The sequence below is a fragment of the Diospyros lotus genome, chromosome 8, assembly GCF_014633365.1.
Source record: "Diospyros lotus cultivar Yz01 chromosome 8, ASM1463336v1, whole genome shotgun sequence".
NCBI lineage: Eukaryota > Viridiplantae > Streptophyta > Magnoliopsida > Ericales > Ebenaceae > Diospyros > Diospyros lotus.
This window is the reverse complement of record NC_068345.1, coordinates 29,387,523-29,412,528: the sequence shown is the minus strand read 5'-3', so window position 1 is coordinate 29,412,528 and position 25,006 is coordinate 29,387,523. Positions and strand designations below refer to the sequence as shown.

Below are 25,006 nucleotides of genomic sequence, written 5' to 3'. Positions count from 1 at the left end.
CTGTAATTTTCTATTTCAGTATTTCCTTATTAGTTGACTGGACAAATAGAATATTCCTGTGCATGTAGATAGCTGGTTGTTTGTTGCAACGGCCGGGTTGGGAATCTGCCCTTAGGCAACTTATATATAGTCAGTTATATGGCTATGGATAGCATGAAATGAGAAATCACTGAATTCTACTTCTCTCTATCGATCTTCTCTCTCTCTCTCTCTCTCTCTCTCTCAAAATCACTTCTGCGCCTGCTCTGCCCTGAGCAGTGCCTATTCCAATCCTAACCGGATTGGAAATCAAGCCATTGCCACACTTGGGTCATGACAACTAGTAAAAAACAGCATGGCTGGAAAAACTAACCTATCTTCGAAGATCATCCCTGGTACATCCACCAACATGGGAGTCGCAGATAATAACATTTTTACCATCACCGGCCACAAGTTAAACGGACAAAACTATCTACAATGGTCCCAATCCATAATGATGTTCATCTATGGAAAGGAAAAGGATGACTATCTCACGAGAGTAACAAGCCAACCAGAGGAAGCAGATCCCAAGTTCCGGATGTGGAAATTCGAGAACAACATGGTAATGTCATTGCTTCTCAACTCTATGACTAATGAGATTGGTGAAAATTTTTTACTGTATGATACTACTCATGATATATGGGAAGCTACTAAGGAGGCTTATTCACATGTTGAAAATACATTTGAGTTATTTGACACTGACAGCATACTTGATGATTTGAGGCAGGGAGAGTCTAGTGTTACCCAATATTTTAATTCCCTGAATAGGTATTGGCCGCAACTAGATAAGTATGAGAATATCCAGTGGATTTGTATAGGAGATGCAACCATATACAAACAGATTGTTGAGAAAAAGAGGTTGCACAAGTTCCTTATAGGTTTAAACAAGAACCTTGATGGAGTGCAAGGGAGAATCCTAGGTACTAAGCCTCTACCTAGCATCCGGGAGGCTTTTTCAGAAGTTTGCAGAGAGAAGAGCAAGATGAAAATAATGTTGAAACCCCCTTTTTCAAATCTAGAAACTTCAGCCCTAACTACTTGAGGGAATCAACAACAAAACAAGCAAAAAAAAGGACGCCCTTGGTGTGATCACTGCCATAAAACTGGACACACAAGGGAAACCTGTTGGGAGATTCATGACAAAATAGCTGATTGGAAGCCTGCTCATGAGAGGAAAAGTCGAGGCTATATAGCATCCATGGAGGAACCTAATACAATCTCAAAATTAAGTCTTTTCAGCAAGGAACAGATGGAACTGCCGAAAAAGATGTTTGGCTAGTCACAAACCACTCCACCTACAGTGGTTGCCTCTAGATCCATAGCACATAAAGGTAATTTCCTAAGTGCTTTCAATGTTAAACGTGAATTATCAACTGTATGGATTGTTGACTCAGTAGCCTCGGACCACATGACTGGTTGGTTGCAATTGGTATCTTGAAAGAGTAAGAAACAAAATGTGGTTGCTAGGTCTAGTGCTGAAGCAGAATACCGTGCTATGGCCTTGGCAACATGTGAACTTATATGGCAGACACAATTGCTTCAAAAATTAAAATATGGAAAGGTGACACAAATGAAGTTAATATACGATAATCAATCCGTCTTGCATATAGCCTCAAATCCAATCTTTCATGAAAGGACCAAAGACATAGAAATTGACCATCATTTCATTAGAGAAAAGACTTTATCCGGATGTATTGCCACTAGCTTTGTCAATTCAACCAATCAACTAGCAGACATCTTCACTAAGTCTCTTTGGCGTCCTCGTATTAGTTTCATTTATAACAAGTTTGGTGCATATGACCTATATGCTCCAACTTGAGGGGGAGTGTTGGATTAGTTGTCAAATAGTTGTTAGACTAGTTGCAATTAGTTGACAATTAGGCCTTAATTTTAGGAGTAATTTTAGCCTTAATTATTGTACATTCCTACTATAAATCACAATAGAAAGAGGCTAGACTTCACCGTGTTCTCTGATTCAACAAAATCCACCACAAAACTAGACATTGGTAAGTGTTCTGGTTGATAAAGGGAAATATCAAAAACTGGTAGAAAAACTTATATACCTGTCACATACCAGACCGAATATAAGTTTTTCTACAAGTATGGTGAGCCAATTCATGAATGAACCCAAAGAAGAACACATGGAAGTAGTATACCGCATCCTAAGGTATCTAAAGTTAACCACAAGCAAAGGATTGATGTTTAGAAAACTACTAATAGAGATATGGAAATTTACAATGATGCAGATTGGGCTGGTTCAATTCAAGACTGGAGATCAACTTCTAGATACTGTTCATATGCGTGGGGAAATCCCGTCACATGGCTTAGTAAAAAACAATCTATGGTTTCTCGAAACAGTGCAGAGGTTGAGTTTAGAGCTATGGTTAATGGGTTCTATGAAGAGATATGGTTGAGAAGATTACTACTTGATCTGAAAATCAATGTTGAGAAACCAGCAAAGGTACCGTGTGATAACCAATTTGCCATTAGCATTGCAAAAAATCTGGTGCATCATGACCAAACAAAACATGTGAAAATTGACCAGCACTTCATCAAAGAGAAGTTGGAAGGAGGGGTATTCCTACTCATCTATACGCCTACAAACAGCCAAATTGCGGGCATTCTCACTAAAGCATTGCCAAGGAAAACATTCAAAGAGTTGAGTTGCAAGCTTGGTTTGAACAATATATTCAGCACAACTTGAGGGGGAGTGTGGAGATTATGGGTGGCTGACTAATTGATCCTTTTCCAGCTGTCTAAATTAATGTGTTTCCTAATTGCTAAGTTTCCTTATTCTGTAAATTCTATAAAGTCAATGTGTTTCCTTTTTGTGTAAAGAATAAATCTTTCTATGTAGCTGTAAGTTACCTAATTAGTATAGATGTATCTTCTCAGTTTAGGTTTCCTAATTAGCTGTAGGTTTCCTAAAGTCAAGATTGTATTCTGTATATTTATACTAATCAGAGTGATAAAGAAAGTGTGTTCTTCTTCTCAAATATTTCTGCAAACAACAATCCCAAGACATAATTCAATAGGAGGTTCCACTGAATTGAGAGAAAACTGAGAAGAAAGAACTGAATCCTCAAATTCTTAACCAAGATCTCAAATGGTACAACGAGACTAGTTGAGTTTATTCACTACTCAACTGAAACTCTAAAAAGAACTGAATCCTCAAATTCATAACCAAGATCTCAAATGATACAATGAGACCGGTTAAGTTTATATACTACTCAACTGAATCTCCGACCAACTAATTGTTGATGACAGCTGGCAGTAAAAAATTGAGCAGGTAACTGCTGTCTATTAGAACAGATCAAAACTAACTTGCCTTGTAGGCTGCCACATAGACAACTGAAAGTAAAGCTGCCTATTGTTAATAACAAACTAAATCTTCTCCTTGTCTTTTCTTCTCTTATTTGCACACAGCAAGAACTAGGACTATCCTTAACGCTCTATCCCTAGTAATATCTTCTATAAGGCCATTATATCCATGTCATGTTTAAGGGTTTCCCGCCAAGATTTCTTTGTTCTTCCTCCAAGTCTTTTGCCACAAACTTCTTCCATTCCATCCATGTGATAGCACTTCTCCTAAATTGCAACACCTTGTTCATATATTGAAAATATACTGGCAATTCTTGACAGAGGATATGTGGCATGCAGTTACATCTTATATGAATATGGGCCTCCTAGGTCAAGAGCGTGACAAGCATAATATGCTTTTGACAAAGCATTCTTAGTCTAAAGCATTCTTCCATAGCGAAACCTTGGTATTCACAACTTCTTTTGTCTCCTCCACCAGCATAATGGCAGCATACGCCATGGCACCTCTCCCTTAATATGTTTAGTGAGTTCATCCATTACTAGGCAAAAAGTTAAGGGTTGAATGCATATCCTTGATGTAATCCCATTGTAATTGCAAAGGCCTCAATAACTCATCCGCATATACTAGCACATGTTTAGATAGATGTCTTTAATAACCTGTATATAATCACATTGTAATTGGAAAAGCCTCAATATCACCTCCACATATTCTGACACATTTTTGATAAATGTCTTTAATAACCTATATAGAAGCAATTTCGGCTCCTTTCTTCTCCAAAACCCTCCATAAGACTTCTATAGGAACTTTGCTTGTTTGTCTTCAATTGCACCCCTCTATTGCACCGCACCCCCTCCAAAGGGTGAACCATGAGAATGGGAAAATGAAGAAAGAAGTAAAACACATAAATGACAGATTAGTAACTAATGAAAGAGAAATTTAAAAGACACCAATAATAGGTAGAAGGATATTATCAGGTAAACCTAAATCTGGAAGCTCAAAGCACATTGATGTACTGACTATACAACATTGTTCCCTCCGCTTAAGTCGGAAGATACATTGTCTGAACCCAGAACTTAACCTAACAAAAACAAATCAACTATATTGGCATATTGCATATGTGAGATGATAATGAGAAGCTAGAATCATATACATACATATATGTGTGCGTGTGTGTTCGTGCACATAAACTAGAAAAAGGTAAGAAATTCAATTTAGTCTTCAATTCTCTTAAGCAAAGAATGAGATTTAAGTACTGCTAAGCAACACTAACCTAGATTTACTAAATGACATGACAGAGAATAATCACCGCCAGCTGATTGTTTACCTTTCAGTAATGCCGTAAGTTTCTGAATCCCACCATAGTAGCCAAAAACTCTGCAGTTATGCATTGACCGAGATATAATAATCAAGGCATTTAAGGTAGGCAACACCTCAGAAGTCATAGCATAGCTCATTGAGGTCCCTACTAGATCTGCAGTTGATTGCTCTGTGCTGGCATTCACTGATTAATAAAGGGAAGAAGAACATGCATTAAACAAGTGAGACTTTATATATAGGCACAATTTAGATAGAACCAAAATAAAAATTCTAGAACATACCATACAATCATTCAAACACATCTTTTAGAGTGATTCAAATTAGTAATTTAGAGGATGTGAATGACTAAGAGAACAAAACAATTAACATTTGGACATTTGTGTCCAAAATAAATTGACAAATAAAAAAGCAACAAAAGGACCATTATAAGTGCTGCCACTGAATTACAAAGACCCTCATGGGATAAAATCAGCATGCTATGCAATACTAGACAGCTTAGTTTTTGAAGATGTAGATTGAAAGGAAGAAATAAGTGATTAAGAGGAGATTTGGGGATTAGAGGGGGGAGTTAGAGGCACCTGCTTGTAGGGGAAACATAATGGCTCATCCCAACATGGAAACATAGCGGCTAAGAAGAAAGCTTCTTGATTAGAGGTACTTCTAGTTCCTGGGTTTAGAGAACAACTTCACGACCCATTTGGAAACAACAAACACATGCTATTGTAAAGTAACTGAGCTTGATTGGACCCTTCAACACTGACACTTTTCACATATCGGTTAGGCTTGCAACAGTAAAAATCAAACCACCTTCCATGCATCTCCTCTTTTGATTGCATAGTAATACCACCTGGGCTAGAGCAGGAAATCATATATAACACCCTGAAACATAGAAGGACCTTACCCATAGCCAGAATCAGTGCTCAAAAAAACACATTGATGCACTTTAAGCGCAAAGCACAGGATGCTTGGGGCTTTTTTGTGTGAAGCTTGGCAACTTTAGCTAAGCACCATTAAAGTGCGCTTAAGTTGTGGTTTTACCAGAGCTTTGAAGCATTACTAAGCGCGCTTCAAAAATACACTTGGGTTCTTTTTATCAAACAATATGAATGGTTGGAATTGTTTAAATTTGTGTAATGGTGTGGTTGCTTGTATGGTATGCTTACCCAAAAAACCTATTATCAGATCTTAGAACAATCTAAATAAAATCATAGAAAAAATTTAAAAAAGAAGAACACTCAACCATCTTTACTGAGCAAAAATTATAGAAGGAAACATGTAATTAGTTGTAAATTAGAGGTTGCTAATTTACTCCAAATTTCTATAAATTAGGGATTGATGACCGATTCCAAATTGTTGTAAATTATGGATTGATGGTTAATTCCTAATTGTTGTAAATTAGGGATTATTGATTGATTGCAATTAGGATTGTTGATTGATTGCAATTAGGGATTGATTAATTGGGGATAGCTATAAATTAGGGGTTGATTAAATGGGGATTGTTATAAATTAGAGATGTTTTTTTTTTCCTTATTCTCCTATGCAATCCCTTGTATATATATATAGTCTTAATGAAATAGAATGGGTCTTTTTACCAAACTTTTACCAAAAAAAAAAAAAGGAAGACTCGGCAAAATAAAGAAACCAAGAGTTCAAACTAATTTGTCTTCCAAATTCCATCAGGATCAGTAGCCAACCAGATTGTATCCTTTTATATGTCCACTATGTGTTTTTGCTATGGTTGAATGAACATGTAAATGGCTATAATAAACTATAAATGAAAAATGGTAATTCATCTTTTGTTAAATTTGCAGCTCTCATTCTTATTTAATTTTTTTTAATGATTACTTTTTTAATAGTTTATATTTTCTATGCTTATAAAAGTTTATACTCTATTTTATTTATATGCACTTACTTCTCTTTGCACTTAGCAGTTAAGCTTTCCAGGCCTTCTAAGCTTAAGTGCGCTTAGCACTTTTCAAGACACTTGCCAGAACTGAACAGAGTGAGAGTCTCGTTAATAGCACAAAATGGCATATACAGTACCAGAATTCAGAGCTAGGACAAGGCTAATTGGAGCAAAGTATGAGCCATCCTTTGCAATGTTGTTAAAATCGAGATTTTAAGTGGGATCGTAAGAGGGTCCATAAAATTGGATCGCAAAATCAAATCATAAAATCTTACGATTTTACGGATAATTAAAAATACCCTTTAATTTATGTAAACGTATGTTTATAATGACATAATCATTATTATAAATGAAATACATGTACAAAAATTTGCACCCAAAAATACATAATATATGCACAAAATGTATGCACAGAATATGGACCCAAAAATATATAATATATATGTATGCACAGAATAAAATGTATGCACATAATACGTACTCAAAAATACATAATATATGCACAGAATATGCACCCAAAAATACATAATATATATATATATGTATGAACAGAATATGCACCCAAAAACATAATATATATGTATCACTCAGCATAGCACACACACAGCATAATATATATGTATGCATCACTCACTCACTCAGCACAACACACACACAGCAATCGGACTTCGGCCGCAGCACATAGCTTAGTACAGCGCACACACCCATAGCTTAGTACAGCGCGCACACAGCAATTGCACACAGCAATTGCACGAAGAATAAATAGAGCAGTGACAGAGCAATCACACGAAGAAGAAACAAAGCAGTGACAAAGCAATTGCACGCAGCAAGCACCACCGAACGAAGAAACAGAGCAGTTGTTTAGGTGAACCCGTGAACGAACAAAGAGGGAGCGTCGATTGCATGGGTTTAGCAGGCGATTAGGGTTTGTAGAAGGAGAAAAGATAGCAAGCAGTGTTATATATATATATATATGCCTGGAAATTGGGCCAAACGTGAACTCAGTAAACTCGGACCGAGTTTACGCCCTAAACCTGCGAGTTGCTGCGATTCTGCCACAAAACTGAGTGAGCTACAATCAACTCGCGATTTTAACAATGATCCTGTGTGAGGAAACCATTAGTTGTCACTACAGTCAAAGTTAATAAAGCTGTCCCAACAAAGGTAATGGTTAACCAATCACGATTATCTCCAAATATACATATATGTGTAATCCCCCACAATTCCTTACCAAGTGAGCTATTGAAACCACTGCTTCCTTGCATATTCTACAAATTAAAAGGCAGTTTCTTCCTTTAATCATGATGCCAAATACAAATCCAAGTCAACAACCTCCAATTGGAAAATATATATATATATATATTGAACTATTAGATCTCCAATCACACACACAAGAAAACTAGAAGAAACCTTATGTGCCAACCAACATTCTCAAATATGATTTAAAAAGTAGCGAGACAGAAGAAGAAAAGATCTCACTCAACTTTGACGAAATGCGATGTAATCAAAAGTTACAAGAGGGAGAAGGCACGGTTGAGTTTTATACTCAGCTTGTCTTAATAACAGATTGTTGCTGCAATCTACAACAAACTAAACCGCCTAAGCAACAGCCTAAATAACAAAACCATCGCTTATAACAATACAACAACAACATATAAACATTACAATTATCAACGTCATAACGTAAGAAATCTCAAGCATTATGTTCCTCCACATTCCCCCTCAAATCAAACTCCATGGTAGAGAAAGAAACTTTGAACGTTGGACTGCCTGAAGAGTCATTGGTACTGAAATGAACTAGTGCAGCTTAAGGCCAAGCTTGTCACACAAATACTGAAACCTGTTCCTTGGTAACCCTTTAGTAAGAATGCCAGCCACCTAATGAGATGTAAAAACATATCTAATCCCAACTTCACCATTCTCCACCTTCTCTCAAGCAAAGTGCACGTCAATCTCAATGTGCTTAGTACGTGAATGGAAAACAGGATTTTCAGCAATACTCTTGACAACTAGATTATCACTCCATATAATTGGAGTGTGAACACACAGATAGCCCAACTCAGAAAATAATGATTTCAGCCACAAAACCTCTGCAACACCTTGTGCAATAGCCTTATATTCAACTTCCCCAACTGATCTAGCTACCACAAACTGTTTCCGTAAGCCCCAAATGATCAAATTATTGCCAAGAAACACACATAACCCACTAGTTGACCTCTAGGTAACCTTACAGTCTGCATGGTCAGCATCTATATGCACAGCTAAAGATAGATCACTAGAAGATGGAGAAAACAATAGGCCCAAACCAATGGTTCCCTTAAGATATAGAAGTAGCCGTTTGTAGGCCAACTAGTGCTGCAACTTAGGGGTAGATAAAAATTGACTCAACTTGTTAACCACAAATGCAATATCTGGTCTTATATATGTCAAGTACTCTAAAGAACCAATGACAGTCCTATATAATGATAGATTGGAAAAGGATTCACCCTCATCAGTCAAAGAGACACCCGAATTCACAGGTGTGACACAAGGTTTACAATCCTACATAGCAGACTTCTTCAACAAGTCCAAAATATACTTGGATTAAGTGAGATAAATGCCATTGTTATCTCTACGTGCCTCAAACCCTAGGAAATAATTGACAAACCCTAGAGTTTTAACAGCAATGTGAGTATCCAAGTCCTAAATGCAAGCTTGTAGGGCTATAGAATCGGAGCTTGTAACAAGAATGTCATCCACATACACCAAAATGAACAATACATACTTAGCAATCCGTTTAATGAACAAAGAAGAATCAGAAACAGCCCTTGAAAACCCCCAAGTCTGTAATGCGACTCTCCGTTTGGTGTATCAAGCTCGAGGAGCTTGTTTAAGGGTCATAAAGTGACTTTTTCAGCCTACACACATGAGAGGGAAATTGAGAATTTACGAAGCCTTCCGATTGTGTCATAAAAACCTCTTCAGTTAAGTCACCATTAAAGAAATCATTATTCACATCCACCTGTTGAATATCCCATCCAAAAGTAACATCCAATGAGAATAACACCTAATAGTAGGAGCCTTAATAACAAGGCTAAAAGTTTCAGCATAATCAATCCCTAAAGTTTGAAGAAACCCCTTAGCCACTAACCGGGCCTTCTGTTTAAGTATTGATCCATCAGAGTTATACTTAACTCTAAACACCCATTTGCAGCCAATAAGATTCATATCATTAGAAAAGGGAACAAGATCCCATGTATGATTGAGTTGCAAAGCAAAAAATTCCTCCTCCATAGCCTTAACCCATCGTGAGTCTAAAAGAGCCTCATAAACTGAATTAGGTTCTAGGGAACTCACTAAGGCATGAGGAGATCTGACCAAAAGCTGCTTGGACTTTGATCTGGTAAGCATAGGGTGAATGGAAAGAGCTAGAGTAGCTTTGGGTTTAGTTAAATGGGCTTTAGGTTTAGGTGACGGAGGCTAGATTGGCAATGTTTCATGAATAGGAGTCAAGTGATCAGTGGATGAGGAAGAAGAATCAAAGACAGGTGTTGACAAGGCAGGAATTGAGGGTTGTGCTACTTGAGAAAAAGAAGAAGCGAAAGAGAGTGAAGGAAGGGAGTGAAAGAACATAGTGGAAAAACCATTAGGAGCTAGCTGAGGTGGAAGAACATAATGCTTGAGATTTTTTATGCTATGATGTTGATAATTATAATGTTTATATGTTGATGTTGTATTGTTACAAGCGATGGTTTCGTTAGTTAGGTTGTTGCTTAGACGGTTTATTTTGTTATAGATTGCAATAGCAATCTGTTATTAAGACAAGTATAAAACTCAGTCGTGCCTTCTCCCACTTCTAACTTTTGATTACATTGCATTTCAGTAAAATTGAGCGAAATATTTTCTTCTTCTCTCTTGCTACTTTTCTTTTCGTGCCCTACGTTTATGTTTCATGGTATCAGAGCCATATACCTATGTCAATGGTGTCTAATCCAGATCTTAATTCCTCCTCCTCTCCTCCACCCCGTTCTTCTTCCTTGTCATCCACCTCACGATATGATTTTGCGACGGTGGCAAAAGCATTCAGTTTTATACCTATCAAGCTCGATTCCAGCAACTATATTTTCTGAAAAGCTTAGGTCCTAGCAATGATCTGAGCATTTGATCTTCTACCATTCCTCAACAAGTCTCCGCCTCCGGCAAAGTATGTGGCAAATTCGGTGGCTGGTGAGTCTAGATCTCCGGTGATCAATCCCGAGTACATGAATTGGATCAAATCTGACCAATTGCTACTTGGATGGTTGTTCTCTACAATCGATAAAGAGGTATTAGTACAGGTGATTCATTGTGAATCATCTGTTGAGGTATGGTTTTCTATAGAAAACCTCTATTCTCAACAAACTATTGTTAAATCGTTTCAATTAAAGCAACAATTGAGATCAATTAAAGACTCATTATCTATCAATGATTATATATTGAAAATCAAGACTATAGGTCATGTTTTTGCTGCTATTGGTGAGCCTTTAAATGATAAAGACTTACTGCTTGCTATTCTTAATGGTTTAGATCACGATTATGAGACTATTGTGAGTCTCATCACTAATCAAATGGACAACATAGATTTAGAGAAGGTTCAATGTTTGTTGTTCATGTATGAACAGAGATTAGCTGCTAAAAATATGCCACAATCAGCTGTTAATTTTGAGTCTGGTATGCCGTCATCTATGCATGTCAATATGGCTTCATATTTGCTGAGGAATGATAATGGATCTATGAACAATGGAGGCAGTTTTCTATCAAGAGAAGGTGGTTATATGACCAAAGGAGGAAGAGGTCGGGGTAAAACACCTGGTAGGAGGATTTATTGTTAGTTGTATGGAAAACCAAGGCATTTTGTGGATAAGTGCTATCACATATTTGATAGGAATTTTCAACAAACGCCTAGCCAAAATTTTGGGAAATCTACTGCTATTGCTCAGTTAGATTCAAAAGCATATATAGCCTCCCTTAGTGATTCTAATGAAGCCTTCCTAAGTGAGTAGGGTCAGTTCAAAAAGCTCATTATGGCCATTTCTCATAGCCATTAGAAAACCTATCCCAGTCTTCCTTTCTAGAACCCTCATAGTTTATTGATTCTACAGCAACAAACCATATCACTTCCAACCTCAACAATTTATCTTTGCATGTTCCCATACAACGGCGTTGAGCTAGGGCCGCTGCATCGGCGCTCGGATGTTGTGACAAATAAGCAAGGGTCCCCGCATTTGCTTGGACGGATGTGGGTAAAGAAGATAGTCCAAAATCAAAATCAAAACCAAAATAAAAATCAAAAACAAAATCAAATTCAAAGTCAAGGCCAAAAACAAAATCAAATCCAAAGTCAAGGCCAAAAACAAAATCGTAGATTGAGGATTGGGTCATGGAAGAGGAACATTAATAGGCAAAGCTATGGAAGTGGTAGATGTAATGATTAGGAGAAAAATTAATATTATGTGCCTTCAAGAGACGAGATGGGTAGAGAAAAAAGCAAAAACTTTATCAGAAACTGGATATAAAATATGGTACACAGGAAATGATCGAACGAAAAATGGAGTGGGGATTATTATGGATAAAAGCATAGTAGATGAGGTAGTGGATGTAAAGAGAATAGGGGATAGGATTATTATGGTGAAGGTTAGTCTAGGAAGAATGACTATGAATATCTTTAGCACATATGCACCACAAGCAGGGTTAGGTGATGAGATAAAAGCAAAATTATGGGAGGACCTAGAGGGACTCATACAAATGATACCAAGAGGAGAGAAAGTGATTATAGGAGGTGACTTAAATGGGCACGTAGGTAGAGACGGAAACGGCTATAGAGAGGTACACAGAGGGTATGGACTCAGAGAAATTAATAATGAGGGTAAGTCTATTCTAGATTTTGCTATGGCATATGGGCTCATCATAACCAATACTAGGTTCAAAAAACAGGACAAACACTTAATCACATATAAAAATATCACATCAAGCACCCAAATAGATTACTTCCTCATGAGACAAGAGGATCGGTTATGTTGTAGGGATTGTAAGATGATACTGGGAGAGTGTTTGACTACTCAACATAGACTTCTAGTACTTGACATCCAAGTAAGAAATTGGCAGAGAAAAAATCACATAAAACAAAATCCAAAAATCAGGTGGTGGGATTTAAAAAGGGAGAAACAACTAATCTTCAAAAAAAAATTATGGGGTAGAAGGGAATGGAATGGAGAAGGACAAACAAACCAAATGTGGAAAGAAATGGCCAACGCCCTGAGAAGCACGGCAAAGGTAGTCCTTGGAGAGACAAATAGTAGAGCCCCTAGCCTAAAGGAGTCTTGGTGGTGGAATGAAGAGGTACAATTGAAAATTGAAAATTAAAAATAAGAAAACTTGCTATAAGGCTGTATATCAATGCAACAATGAAGAAAATCAAAAAATTATAAAAAAGCAAAAAATGAAGCAAAAAGAGCTGTTAGTGAAGCAAGGTCAAAAGCATATGAGAATCTATATAAACGACTTGATACAAAAGATGGAAAAAGGGATATATATAAATTAGCTAAAGCAAGAGGAAAAAAAACAAGGGATCTAAATTAAGTGAAATGCATATGTTACTGTTTTGCCTAAAGTAAAGCTGGATTTATTGAAGAAACCAGAAAGAATTGAAGATGATGTGGCAGCAATTAGATAATAGGACATAAATGTATCTAATTGCTTTAGTAAGGGTAGTTTAGACTTTATGTAAAGTTAGTTATCTCCCTTAGATATTTCCGCCTCCCTTAGTCTATATATAGAAGGGTGTGGAGGCCGGTTTTCATCATCAATCAGTCATATTCTTTATTCCTTGGGTTCGGGTACAGTGAGAGGCGTGAGAGAGAGCTGGTTGTTTCAAGTTCTTGTTAGCTTCGGTTGAATATTGTATCCGAGAGTAAAAGAAGAGGGAAGAGGGGAATTCTTGTACTGGTTTCAGACTTGTTTCTAGTGGATTGTTTGCTTCTTGGATTGCTGGATGTAGTGCCATGTAAATGGCATGAACCAGGGTAAATTGTGTGTGCTGCAATCTGGTTTGATTTCTCCTTTTTTACATTTTGTTTTTATGTTCTACTTTCAGTATTCATTGTTGTTATTGAATCGGTGAGTTTCTTGAGTGATTATAGTCTCGGTTTTTACAGCATAAAAAGATTAAAACCAAAATGTATTAGTGAATGAGGGAGCGATTAAGGAGAGATGGAATGAGTATTTCACAAAATTATCCAATGATGATGGGGACACAAGAGTTAGGTTGGGACATCTCAATAACTCCGAAGGGAACGTGAGCTATACATTTTATCGACACATAAGTCCAAATGAAATAAGGCAAGCATTAAAAAAGATGAAAAAATCACAAGGCGGTGGGACCGGATAATATACCAATAGAAATATGGAAATGCATGGGAGAATAGGGCATCTCCTAACTAACGAAATTATTTAACGCGAGCCTTAAATCAAAAAGGGTGCCAGATGAGTGGAGAAATAGTACTTTGGTCCCTATATACAAGAACAAAGGAGATGTTCAAAACTGTAAAAATTACAGAGGAATTAAGTTAATGAGCCATACCATGAAACTTTGGGAGAGAATAATAGAGCAGAGGCTCAAAAAAGAAATAGATGTCTCGGAAAATCAATTTGGTTTCATACCTAGTAGGTCAACAATGGAAGCTATATACCTACTGAAGCGCCTAATGGAAAGGTATCGGGATCATTAGAAGGACCTACATATGGTGTTTATAGATCTAGAAAAAGCCTATGATAGGGTCTCTAAAGAAGTATTATGGAGGGTTTTAGAGAAGAAATGAGTCAGAATAGCCTATATACAAGCCCTTAAGGACATGTATCGCGGTGCAGAGACAAGGGTCAGAACATGCGGAGGGGATACTAAACCTTTTACAACTACAATAGGACTGCATCAAGGTTCTGCACTAAGTCCATACTTATTTGCTCTAGTAATGGATGAACTCACTAAAGATATTCAGATAGAGGTGCCATGGTGTATGCTATTTGCAGACGATATAGTGTTGGTGGATGAAACAAAAGAAGGAGTGAACACTAAGCTTGAGTTGTGGAGAAACAATTTAGAATCTAAGGGATTTAAATTAAGTAGAAAGAAAACAGAATATATGGAATGTAAATTTAGTAAGAATGCAAGAGTGGATAATGTTATAATAAATTTGGAAGACCAAATCTTACAAAGAAAAGACCATTTTCGATATTTGGGATCAGTGATTCAAAAAGATGGAGAAATTCACAAGGATGTCGCACATAGAATTAAGGCAGGTTGGCTAAAATGGAGAAATGCATCGGGGATATATGTGATGGTAAAATCCCATTAAAACTGAAAGGAAAATTCTATAGGACAGCTATAAGACCAGTCTTATTATATGGCTCAGAATGTTGGGCAGTCAAATACTAGCATGAGCAAAAGACGAGTGTAGCGGAGATGAGGATGTTAAGATGAATGTACGGCCATACAAGAAAAGATAAAATTAGAAATGAAGTTATTCGTAATAAGGTAAGAGTAGTGCCAATCGAGGAGAAGATGAGAGAGACTAGACTAAGATGGTTTGGTCATGTGAGAAGAAGACCAAGAGAGGCTCCTGTGAGGAGAGTTGATGAAATGGAACAATTAGTCAAAAAAAGGGGTAAAGGCAGACCCAATAAGACTTTGGGAGAGACATTAAAATTTGATATGAAGTGTATGGATCTAAATGAAGATATGACAAAAAACAGAAATACATGGAGTCTAGAATTCATGTAGCCGACCCCACATAGTAGCATAAAGGCTGGATATGTTGTTGTTGTTCCCATACAACGGCGTTGACAAAGTTGCCATTGGAAATAGAAAGAAACTCTCTATTTCTAATATTGGCCTTAGTCAATTATACACTCAAACCAATCCTACATCTATTATTTCACTGCGTAATGTCCTTCATGTTCCTAATATGAAGAAGAATTTAATTAGTGTCTCTCAGCTTACAAGAGACCATAATGTTGCTGTTGAATTTCACTCTAATTTTTGTTTGATCAAGGACAAGGGTTCAGGGCTGGTGGTACTTCAAGGACACCTTAAAGATGGACTTTATCAGCTGATTCCAGCATTTGGTCATGTTGCTCACAGCAACTCGGCCCAATTCATCAAGCCTGATCAGTTTGCTAATAGCTATTTTCTTTGAATAATTGTAAAAGACAGCATTCATTTTGTCATGAACTGTCTTCTAATGTCAATGTAGCCTAAAACAACAATGTGTGTCAATGGCATGCAAGATTAGTGCATCCCTATTTCAATGTACTGCAATTGATTTTGAATAAAATTCATGTTCCTTGTTCTCGTTCAGCTCTTTTATTTTGTGATTCTTGCAAAATTAGAAAACTACATCAACTTCCTTTTGCTGATTGTGAAATCGGGTCAAAGAAACCGTTAGAATTGGTCTATTCAGATCTATGGGGTCCTTCTCTTGTTATATCTATTAAAGGGTATAGATATTACATTATCTTTATTGATGCATACAGTAGGTACACATGGCTATATCCTTTAAAACTAAAATCTGATGCATTGACCACCTTTTTCATAAATTTGTTGAGCTTCAATATCATACCAAACTTAAGGCTATACAAACTGATAATTGGGGGAGGGAGGGGGGGGAAGGGAATTCAAAGCCTTTTGGCCTTCATAGTCATGGTATACAGCCTCGATTTACCAGCCCCTATACTCACCAACAAAATGGTGTAGCTGAAAGGAAACACCGGCACATAGCTGAGATGAGTCTTACATTGTTAGCCCATGCTCACATGCCTTTAAGGTTTTGGGTAGAAGCCTTCCAAACTATTGTTCATACCATCAACTTGCTCCCAGCTTCTCCTCTCAAGTTTAATACTCCATTTGAGTTACTTTATCACAAACAACCTAATTACCTACTGCTGCAATCAAGTTTAATGCTCCATTTGAGTTACTTTATCACAAACTACTGCTACAACCATTTGGATGTGTTTGCTTTCCTTACCTTAGACCCTATAACAAGCACAAATTTGATTTTCACTCCATCAAATGTGTGTATCTTGGATATAGTCATGCTCAAGCTGGTTACAAGTGTTTGCATCTATCAGGAAAGGTTTATGTTTCTAGACAACTCCAGTTCAATCCTAATGAATGTCCATTTTCTACTTTGTTTTCTTTCTCATCCTCTTCTTCTTTTACATCTCAACCAGCTCCTAATGGTTTTTCCAGTATGTTCTTCCACACCTTATGAGAGCTTTGGAAATTTTTAAAACCACCTTTTTGTTTCAAATAATTTTCATTTTCACATGATAATGAATTTTGGAACTAGGGAAAAATTTTGCTATTGTTTTCTATAAGCGGAGTAATATGTTTTACTTATTTGAAACAAAATTTCTGTGCAGGAAAAAAAAAAAAAAGGGACAACTTTCAAAAACAGTTTGTCAAAAGCATTCTGTTGAGTTTACCTAGTCCCTAAACCAAAAACAGACTTTGAAACCATAACCAAAAGGGCCTTAAAGGTTTCACAATTCTAGCCCTTACCTCTCTACGGTTCGTATCTATATAGTAACATTCAAATCCATTTAGGAATACATATATAATGTGCTGAAGTCAAAACCATGTACAAATAGGTATATACTATGCCAAATCCATGTAGATATATATGAATGTACATATATATACATATAGGGGGAGAGAGAAAGATAACATAAAGACAAACATGTGTGTGTGTGTGTGTGTGTGAGAGAGAGAGAGAGAGGGCGAGAGAGATACCTGGTATCGCATAGTGTTTTAAGAGAAGGATAGAAGAATGTTTCTAGAGATTCTAGAGGAACACAAGAGGTCCCAAGGCTTGAAAGTTCGATTTTGGAAGGCTAACTGAGCAGTGAGCCAAGAAATTACTGAATTTCTAGGACTTGAATGCCATGTACCCAATGATAATAAGGGATGGTACCTTGTATAGGGAGCTCTAAGCAGTGAGTAGTTGTACTCGGGTAGTTACAGCACTAATTGTTTGTACCTAAAGTGATAGTTTAAGGCGGTTGTACCTTCTAGAGCTTGGCGGGCAGTTAGTGCCACATGGGTTGCTGGATCAGTATATAAGCAAACTGACCACACCCCATTGAGATCATCTAATACCATAATTGAGATCTCTTTTTCCCGCCTAACTCTTCTCTCTCTCGCTCTCTCCTTCTCGATCCTTCCCCTGTTCTCTCTTCTTCTAATTCTCCCTACATTCTTCTATAATTCCCCCCTCCTTTCTTCCTGAATTCTCACCGCAATTGGTGAGAGCCCTCTGTCAGATTTTCAGATCTGACATTGGATCTCCAAAACATAAGCTAGAATGTCAAAGGAATCCTTGAGACAAGTTTGGCAATGATCTTGGATCGAAAAACAAGAACAATACCCAGACAATAAAATGTCGAGCTAAAAAATCTTAACATCGAAAGAGACTTCAAGAAAGTTAACTGAACCCTAAAGGGGGACAGGTTTGGTACAAGGACTTGTAAGACCATCGAGACATGAACTGAGGAAAACCAGCTAGTACTAGCAGGATTACTTAACAATTCTTAAAACAAGAACAAGTAGATCCCGAAAGCGAAACCCATGACTATTGTTGAGTTTTCCTAGAGTCTATGCAGTAGAAGATCAATAAAATCTTGGATATGCATCGACTAGAAGATTAGAGCAATTAGGGTTAAAATACTAAGTGTAATTACCTAGTAATTTAGATGGCCTAATTGTAATATCCCAATAGTTAGTTAGTTATATTGGGATGTCCGCCCTTTCTATAAATAAGAGGGTAGGGGAGGCAATCAGAGATCATTCTGAGAGAGCTTCTAAAATTGTCTATGATCGAGTGCTGTTTTTCATTCTTGAGAAGAGAAAGGCTGGGTTCAGTCTTGTGTATTCTTGGGAGAATGTATGCATGTACTCGGGGATATCGACGAGGGTTTAGAGACTTGATGTACTGATCGGTTTCATCCTAATAAAAGGTTGCTCTGTGTGGGTGTTGACTACTGGATGTAGATTTGCCAAAGGCATTTCGAACCAAGATAATTCTCGGCTCTTGTTGGTTTGTTTTATCTTTCTGTATTTCCATTTCCATTTCTGTTTTGTTTGTTTTCTTAATCGATTTCTAAGTTCTGTGAGTGTGCAAGAATTCGAGTGGAATTCTCTTCGGGTTTGATCTTCGATTGATAGTCCTAAATAACAACAATCTGGCATCAGAGCCATCCTTCAACCAAGATAAGCTTTCTTGATAATTTCTTGTTGAGTTTGTTAGACTTTAGTTCTAATTATGGCTGCGACAATATATGATATAGAAAAATTCATTGGCCAAAATGATTTCGGCCTTTGGAGAATTAAGATGAAAGCGCTTCAAGGGAATCTAGGACTAAAAGGAGCATTAGAGGAAGAGAAAAAAATACCTAAATCTAGTACTCCTGAACAGAAACAAGAGTATAGTAAACAGAGGGAAGAAATAGATGAAAAGGCTTATAATACTTTGATTCTTAGTCTTGGTGATAAGGTCCTGTGAGAGGTTTCTAAGATGACCACCGCCCTATCTCTATGGAATAGGTTAGAGACCCTATATTTGACCAAAACTCTTTCCACCCGACTGTTCTTGAAAACCAGATTTTTCTCATTTAGAATGGGAGAAGGGCAGAAGTTGCAAGACCATATAGATGACTTTACAAAGCTATGTCTAGATCTAGAAAACATTGATATAAAATATGATGATGAGGATAAGGCTCTTGTCTTATTGCAATCTTTACCAAGATCTTATGAGACTTTTGTTGATATATTAAAACATGGTAGAGAAAAGCTGTCTCTAGATGATGTTATTGGAGCCTTAAACTCCAAAGAACTTCAACAAAAGATAGAAGTCAAGAATTCTATAGGAGATGCTCTTACAACTAGGTTAAGGACAGAAAAGAAGAATCAAAAGACTAGGGGAAGGTCTAGATCAAAGTCTAAAAAGGGTAAGAAAATAGTAAGGTGTTTCTTATGTCACAAAGAAAGTCTTTAAGAGGAATTGCCCTAAGAGAAAGAGGGAATTTCAGAATAAAGATGTGAAGTCATTTGTTTTTTAGATTAGTTTCTGTTCTTAGTATTTCCTTTGGGAAGTCTGTTAGTATATTTTTCATTTGTAATATGTATTAGTTAGTTTGTTTTCAAGCTACCAGGAAATTGGTTAAATCCGGTCAGGATAGGGGCAGTTAGTTGTAACTGCCTTGCCCGCCTCTATACTTTATAAATAGGGGCTGGGAGGGCTCGGTTGAGTGTGAGATCTCAGGGTTATCTTGTAAGGGTTGTGCGGGTGAGCTAGGTCGAGAGATTCTGCATTTCTCTTGGGATTTCTTCTCTTGGTAGTCTAGGGTTTTAGACTAAGGGAAAAGAGAGGGTTTTCTAGTTCATATAATTGCTGTAAAGTTGTCAAGATAGTGGAGATTTCATGGGCCTAAGGCAGTCTGGATGTAGGTCTCTCTTATGAGACTGAACCAGGATAAAATCTTGTGTCTCTTGTTGTGTTTTATTGCTATGTTCTATTCCTATTCTTGTTCGTCCTATCGAGTGATTGTGTGTATATTGTTTGGGGGTATAATCAGTGAGTCTTGAGGGGTAGTTTGCTGTGAGTATGTGGCGGTCTTAAGGACTACAAAAGAGAATGTTGAGATTTCATCCTCAATCGGTGAATTTGATTATGATAGTGCTGATGCACTAATTGTGTCAAATATCAAGGATAGCCAGGCCTGAGTATTAGACTCTGGTTGTTCTTTCCACATGACTGCTCATGGGGGTAAAGTTCTTTTAGGAAATAACCACGAATGTAAAATCAAAGGGGTTGGGGATGTTAAAATAAAAATGCATGATGGAATAATTAGGACATTGTATGTTGTAAGATATGTACCAGATTTGAAGAGAAATCTGATATCCCTTGTAGAATTAGACAAAAACGGATACTCCTATAGAGGAGTTGGTGGGGTCCTTAAGGTAGTAAAGGGGTCCCTCATATGCATGAAGGCTATCCTTCAAAATGGCATATATATGCTGCAAGCATCCACAGTATGTGGAGAGGCAACATTAGGTGGGGGAAAATACTATGAGCAGTCTAAGCTGTGGCATTATAGGATGGCTCGCATTAGTGAGCAACGACTTAAAGAATTGGCCAAGCAAGGGATTTTAAGTACTGGAAAGGTTACAGGTATAGACAAATGTGAAACATGCATCTTCGAAAAATCTGTAAAAGTTAAATTCCCTAAAAAGGCTATTCACTCCACTAAGGCCCCTTTAGAATATATCCATTTTGATTTATGGGGCCCTTCCCAAACCTTATCTCATGGTGGAGCTAGGTATTTCCTATCCATAATTGATGATTATTCTAGGATAGTTTCGGTTTATGTTTTAAAATCAAAGAATAAAACTTTTGAAACCTTTAAAACTTGGAAAACCATGATAGAAAATCAGAAAGGAAACAAAATTAAAATCATTAGGACTGATAATGGTTTGGAATTTTGCAATAAGGAATTTGCCCACCTATGTAAACAAGATGGTATTCTAAGACACCTATCGGTTCTAGAAAACCCCAAACAAAATGGTTTGGCCGACAGAAGGAACAGAACTCTCTTGGAGAGAGTTAGGTGCATGATTATACATACTAGGCTTTCCAAATCTTTTTGGGGAAAAGCCTTATCTATGGCAGCCTATGTTATTAACAGGTCACCATCCACAGCCATAGGGTTTAAAACTCCCTATGAAATGTGGACTGGTCACAAGCCTAATATAGATCATATTAGGGTGTTTGGGTGTATATCCTATGCTCATTCCAAGCAAGGCAAGGTGGACCCTAGAGCAATTAGGTGTTTGTCTATAGGATACCCGGAATGGGTTAAGGGTTATAAATTGTGGAGTTTAGATCCAAATATGCCTAAGACCTTTGTAAGTAGAGATGTTACCTTTAATGATGAATCTAACATAAAAGACTTTGAGGGAAGGGAAGAACCAAAGGATGTTGAGAAAGAAAAATCAGTAAATATGGATCTATCTGAAGAACCAATGGATAGAGGCCAAAATAATCCTCAAGATCAAGACTTAAACCTTCAAGAAGAAAATGAAGGGCATGGAGAATTTTCTCCAAGTCAACAAGATGATTATGACGCAAGAATTCGAGTGGAATTCTCTTCGAGTTTGATCTTCGATTGACAGTTCTAAATAACAACAACTATCATAGGCAATCCTAACGACCCAAGTGAAGAACTAAAAGCTAGAACCAGGAATGAAAAATTTATAAACCCGGGTTAATAAGTCAGGTTCAGGTTCGTTTTAAAATTAAAAGCTCGGGAACACATGAGCATACATTTGGCTTGGAAAGGACTTAAGGCCATAAGAGGGGGTATAAAAGGAGGACTTAGCCCCAAATTTTGCTCCCTTCGAGCTCCATGCGACTGAGAATCAAAAGAGATGGAGAGAAAGAATGAGAGGAAAAAGGGAAAGTGAAGGAGAACTTGGGGATTTTGCCACAACCTTTATAGTTGAAAACCGACCCTCACAAGCCAAGTTCAAAGCTAGAAGGAGAATAAGAAGCTAGGGAGGTAGCAAGGGAGGTCTCAGCCAAGCCATTTCCTCAGAGTTGCTGCAAGCTAGGGAGTTTCAAGTAAGCTCCATTTAGTTTTTCTTGATGATCAACTTATATATCTTACTTCTACTAGCCCCTAAGACCTTGACTGTTGGTTTGCATGCGCCTAAATTGGAAAGGAGAAGCAAAAGAAAGGACTTTAAGACTCCATTGTAATCAGCCAGCATACCAAATTGATAAGGCATAAGTTTTTAACTTAGATCTTTCCCTCTTGTGTATTGTATTGTTATATCTTGCTAAAACAAAGTCTCAAGACTCAATTCTGAGGTTGAATGTGTGGGTGGATACAAGAAAGAGGAGAAACAAGGGCATCAAACCCCAACAGGATTCATCAAGAACCATATCTAGTTGATATGAAGTCCCTAGAGCTTGTGCATGTGATTGCCTTTGTAGGGAAGTGAGTCAGAGTTGAGCTCGAAATCAAGCTTCCATTCAGTTTGAACTGGAGGAACTGCTTTTGTTGCTTTTTAAAAGGGTGCACTTTTGAATGGAAGAAACCTTATGTAATAAAACCCTGCATTTATTTTAAAGGTAATGGCAACAATTGCAACTTCTTCATGGAAAAGTACGTCTAGGCTTTTTCAAATTTAGAGAAACATTTAACCATTAATAGATAAATGCTCAGCAAATAAACTAACAATAAGTGACTTCCAGAGTATAAAAGAGGAGTAACCAAATAAATGGTAGGATAAAAATAAGATTATTTCACGCATAAATATAAACCTTATAGTTAGTGAATATTCATTCCCTGCATGTAAAATACAAAAACCAACTTACATTCAGCTACCAAAGCAGTTATATGTGTGATTTCCTCAGTTAAAGTCAGAATAATTTCAGCAGGATGTCCAGTAGTGCAGCCAACAACTATATCATTAGTTCGTTCCAGGTATTCCGCAGGTGAGGCAGCAGGTGGACCCACCTCTGGAAACTGGTCAGTATAGGCAGGCTCCCAATTCTTGTATACTATTTGGAATTGCTTGAGGAAAACATAAAATAATTTTCTCTTTGCATCCTGCATTAAGAAGTATAAAACCATAATATTTAGAGATAAGACAGCAAAAATCCATGCAGGTAATCAAACGGCATTTCAAGGTTACTTTATAAACACAAAGGAGTGGAAGAGCAAGTCCAGTCAAGTTTAAGCTTGTTCAGAGTAAAATAATAGTATAAAAAATAAAATTAACCCTCTATCTAACAGCTTAAGGTTTTAGATCAAATGGTGGTTAACAATTCATTAAAGCTAAACAAACAGAACCACCCCTTTAGACATGTTTAGGAGAAACCAACTTATCAAAGTTGGTTAGGCAATTTGACAAACAACAAGGCCACATAATGAGCTCACATTGAATATATTTCTCTTTTTCCAAATGCTTAGCATTACATGTTGACGAATGATCTGATAAAGGTTTACATTGAATATCAATAGCCTACCACAACAATCCTTCTCCGTCCAAGATTTAAACTGGTTGTGTAAAGATAAAATAATAAGCATGCACACAGAGATTGAGGGTAGTAGATTTTTGCATAAGATTAGAGTGTGCCAAGCGAACATTGCAACGAAGAAGATGAGTAGATGGAGAACTCCAGGTCCAATGACATTACTATTGGGTTTGCATAGGTGTGCTGTTGCCTGGTAAATTTTAACTAAGAAATGAATGATGAAAGACAAGTCAGTACCTATGTGAAAAAATAAGGGAGATGTTCAACCTAATCACTATAGTGAGTATGAAGCCTAAAATTCATGTGTAAGCCATGGAGAGAGAGAGAGAGAGTAGGTTTAGACTCTTTAACAACAATATTAGATAATCAATATGGATTTATGACAATGCTAATGACAGGGAAATGAGAAAGATATCTATGTGGTTCTCGTATATACCTGGAAAATGTACGATAAAATTTTCAGAGTTTTGACAGACTGACTTTGAAAAATAAAGAACCACAACATGTCTTGAACTTGAAGTGATGTAAGGCATGCCTATGATGGCACCACCATAACTACAGACACAGAATGCATGCAATAAACTAATAATTTCCTGTTATTGGAGGCATACATCAAGGATTTTGCATTAAGCCATTTTCTTTCTGCATTAGTTATGGAGAAATTGGCAGACACATAAAAGATGAAATACTGCTGAGAATGCTTTCTTTTTTCTTTTTGACAATATTGTTTTAGTTGATCACACAAAAGAAGTTCAGCATCTATGAATGAAGAGATTTAAATATTATTAGGATAAAGTCAATATGTGGAGCAATTTTATAAAACCAATGTAGGAATGATGTAGTAGCCACTGCTGAAAACCAATGAGTACCAAAAATTTTATACCAACTCAAAATTTTTATAAAAACACAAGAGATGTGATTATCGAATTTTGCAAGGTGCATTAACTGAAGCAAAGGTTCAAGTGTTCTCTCTGATTGCCACGAAGTTATCAGATTAAAAAGGAAGGTTTACATGATAGCTACAAGTCTAGTCATGCTTTATGATATAGAGTGCCTGGAAATCAAGAAACAAGAGCTCAATGAGTATAGTTGCAATGAGAATCTTAAAGTGCATAAATTGTAAAAACAAGATATAAGATAAACCTATAAAAAGATAAACAAGGAGATCACGTTAGGAACCAACAGATACATGAGATAACAGGGGGAGCGTCTATGGAAGATAAAGTTAGATAAAGGTGGTTACAATGGTTTGCAACACATAATTCAAAAGAGAACAGAAAACCAACCTTTGTATGAAAATTATAAAATTCCTAGGATATTGCAAAAATGTGT

General features: G+C 37.0%; 1 protein-coding gene across 6 annotated transcripts in view; it reads right to left on the bottom strand.

Moving 5' to 3' along the window:
- LOC127807331 (BEACH domain-containing protein B) overlaps positions 1–25,006 on the bottom strand; it is a 146,506-nt gene that overhangs the window by 109,172 nt on the left and 12,328 nt on the right. For 5 of the 6 annotated variants that reach the window (XM_052345072.1, XM_052345071.1, XM_052345067.1 and 2 more), the window contains 2 exons: positions 23,012–23,246; positions 4,665–4,841 (listed from right to left, as the gene is read on the bottom strand). In XM_052345072.1, the coding sequence (XP_052201032.1) occupies positions 4,665–4,841; positions 23,012–23,246 (412 nt within the window). Of the gene's footprint in view, positions 1–4,664; positions 4,842–5,235; positions 5,270–23,011; positions 23,247–25,006 lie in introns of those variants that run through there. The other variant, XM_052345074.1, reaches the window with a different exon arrangement.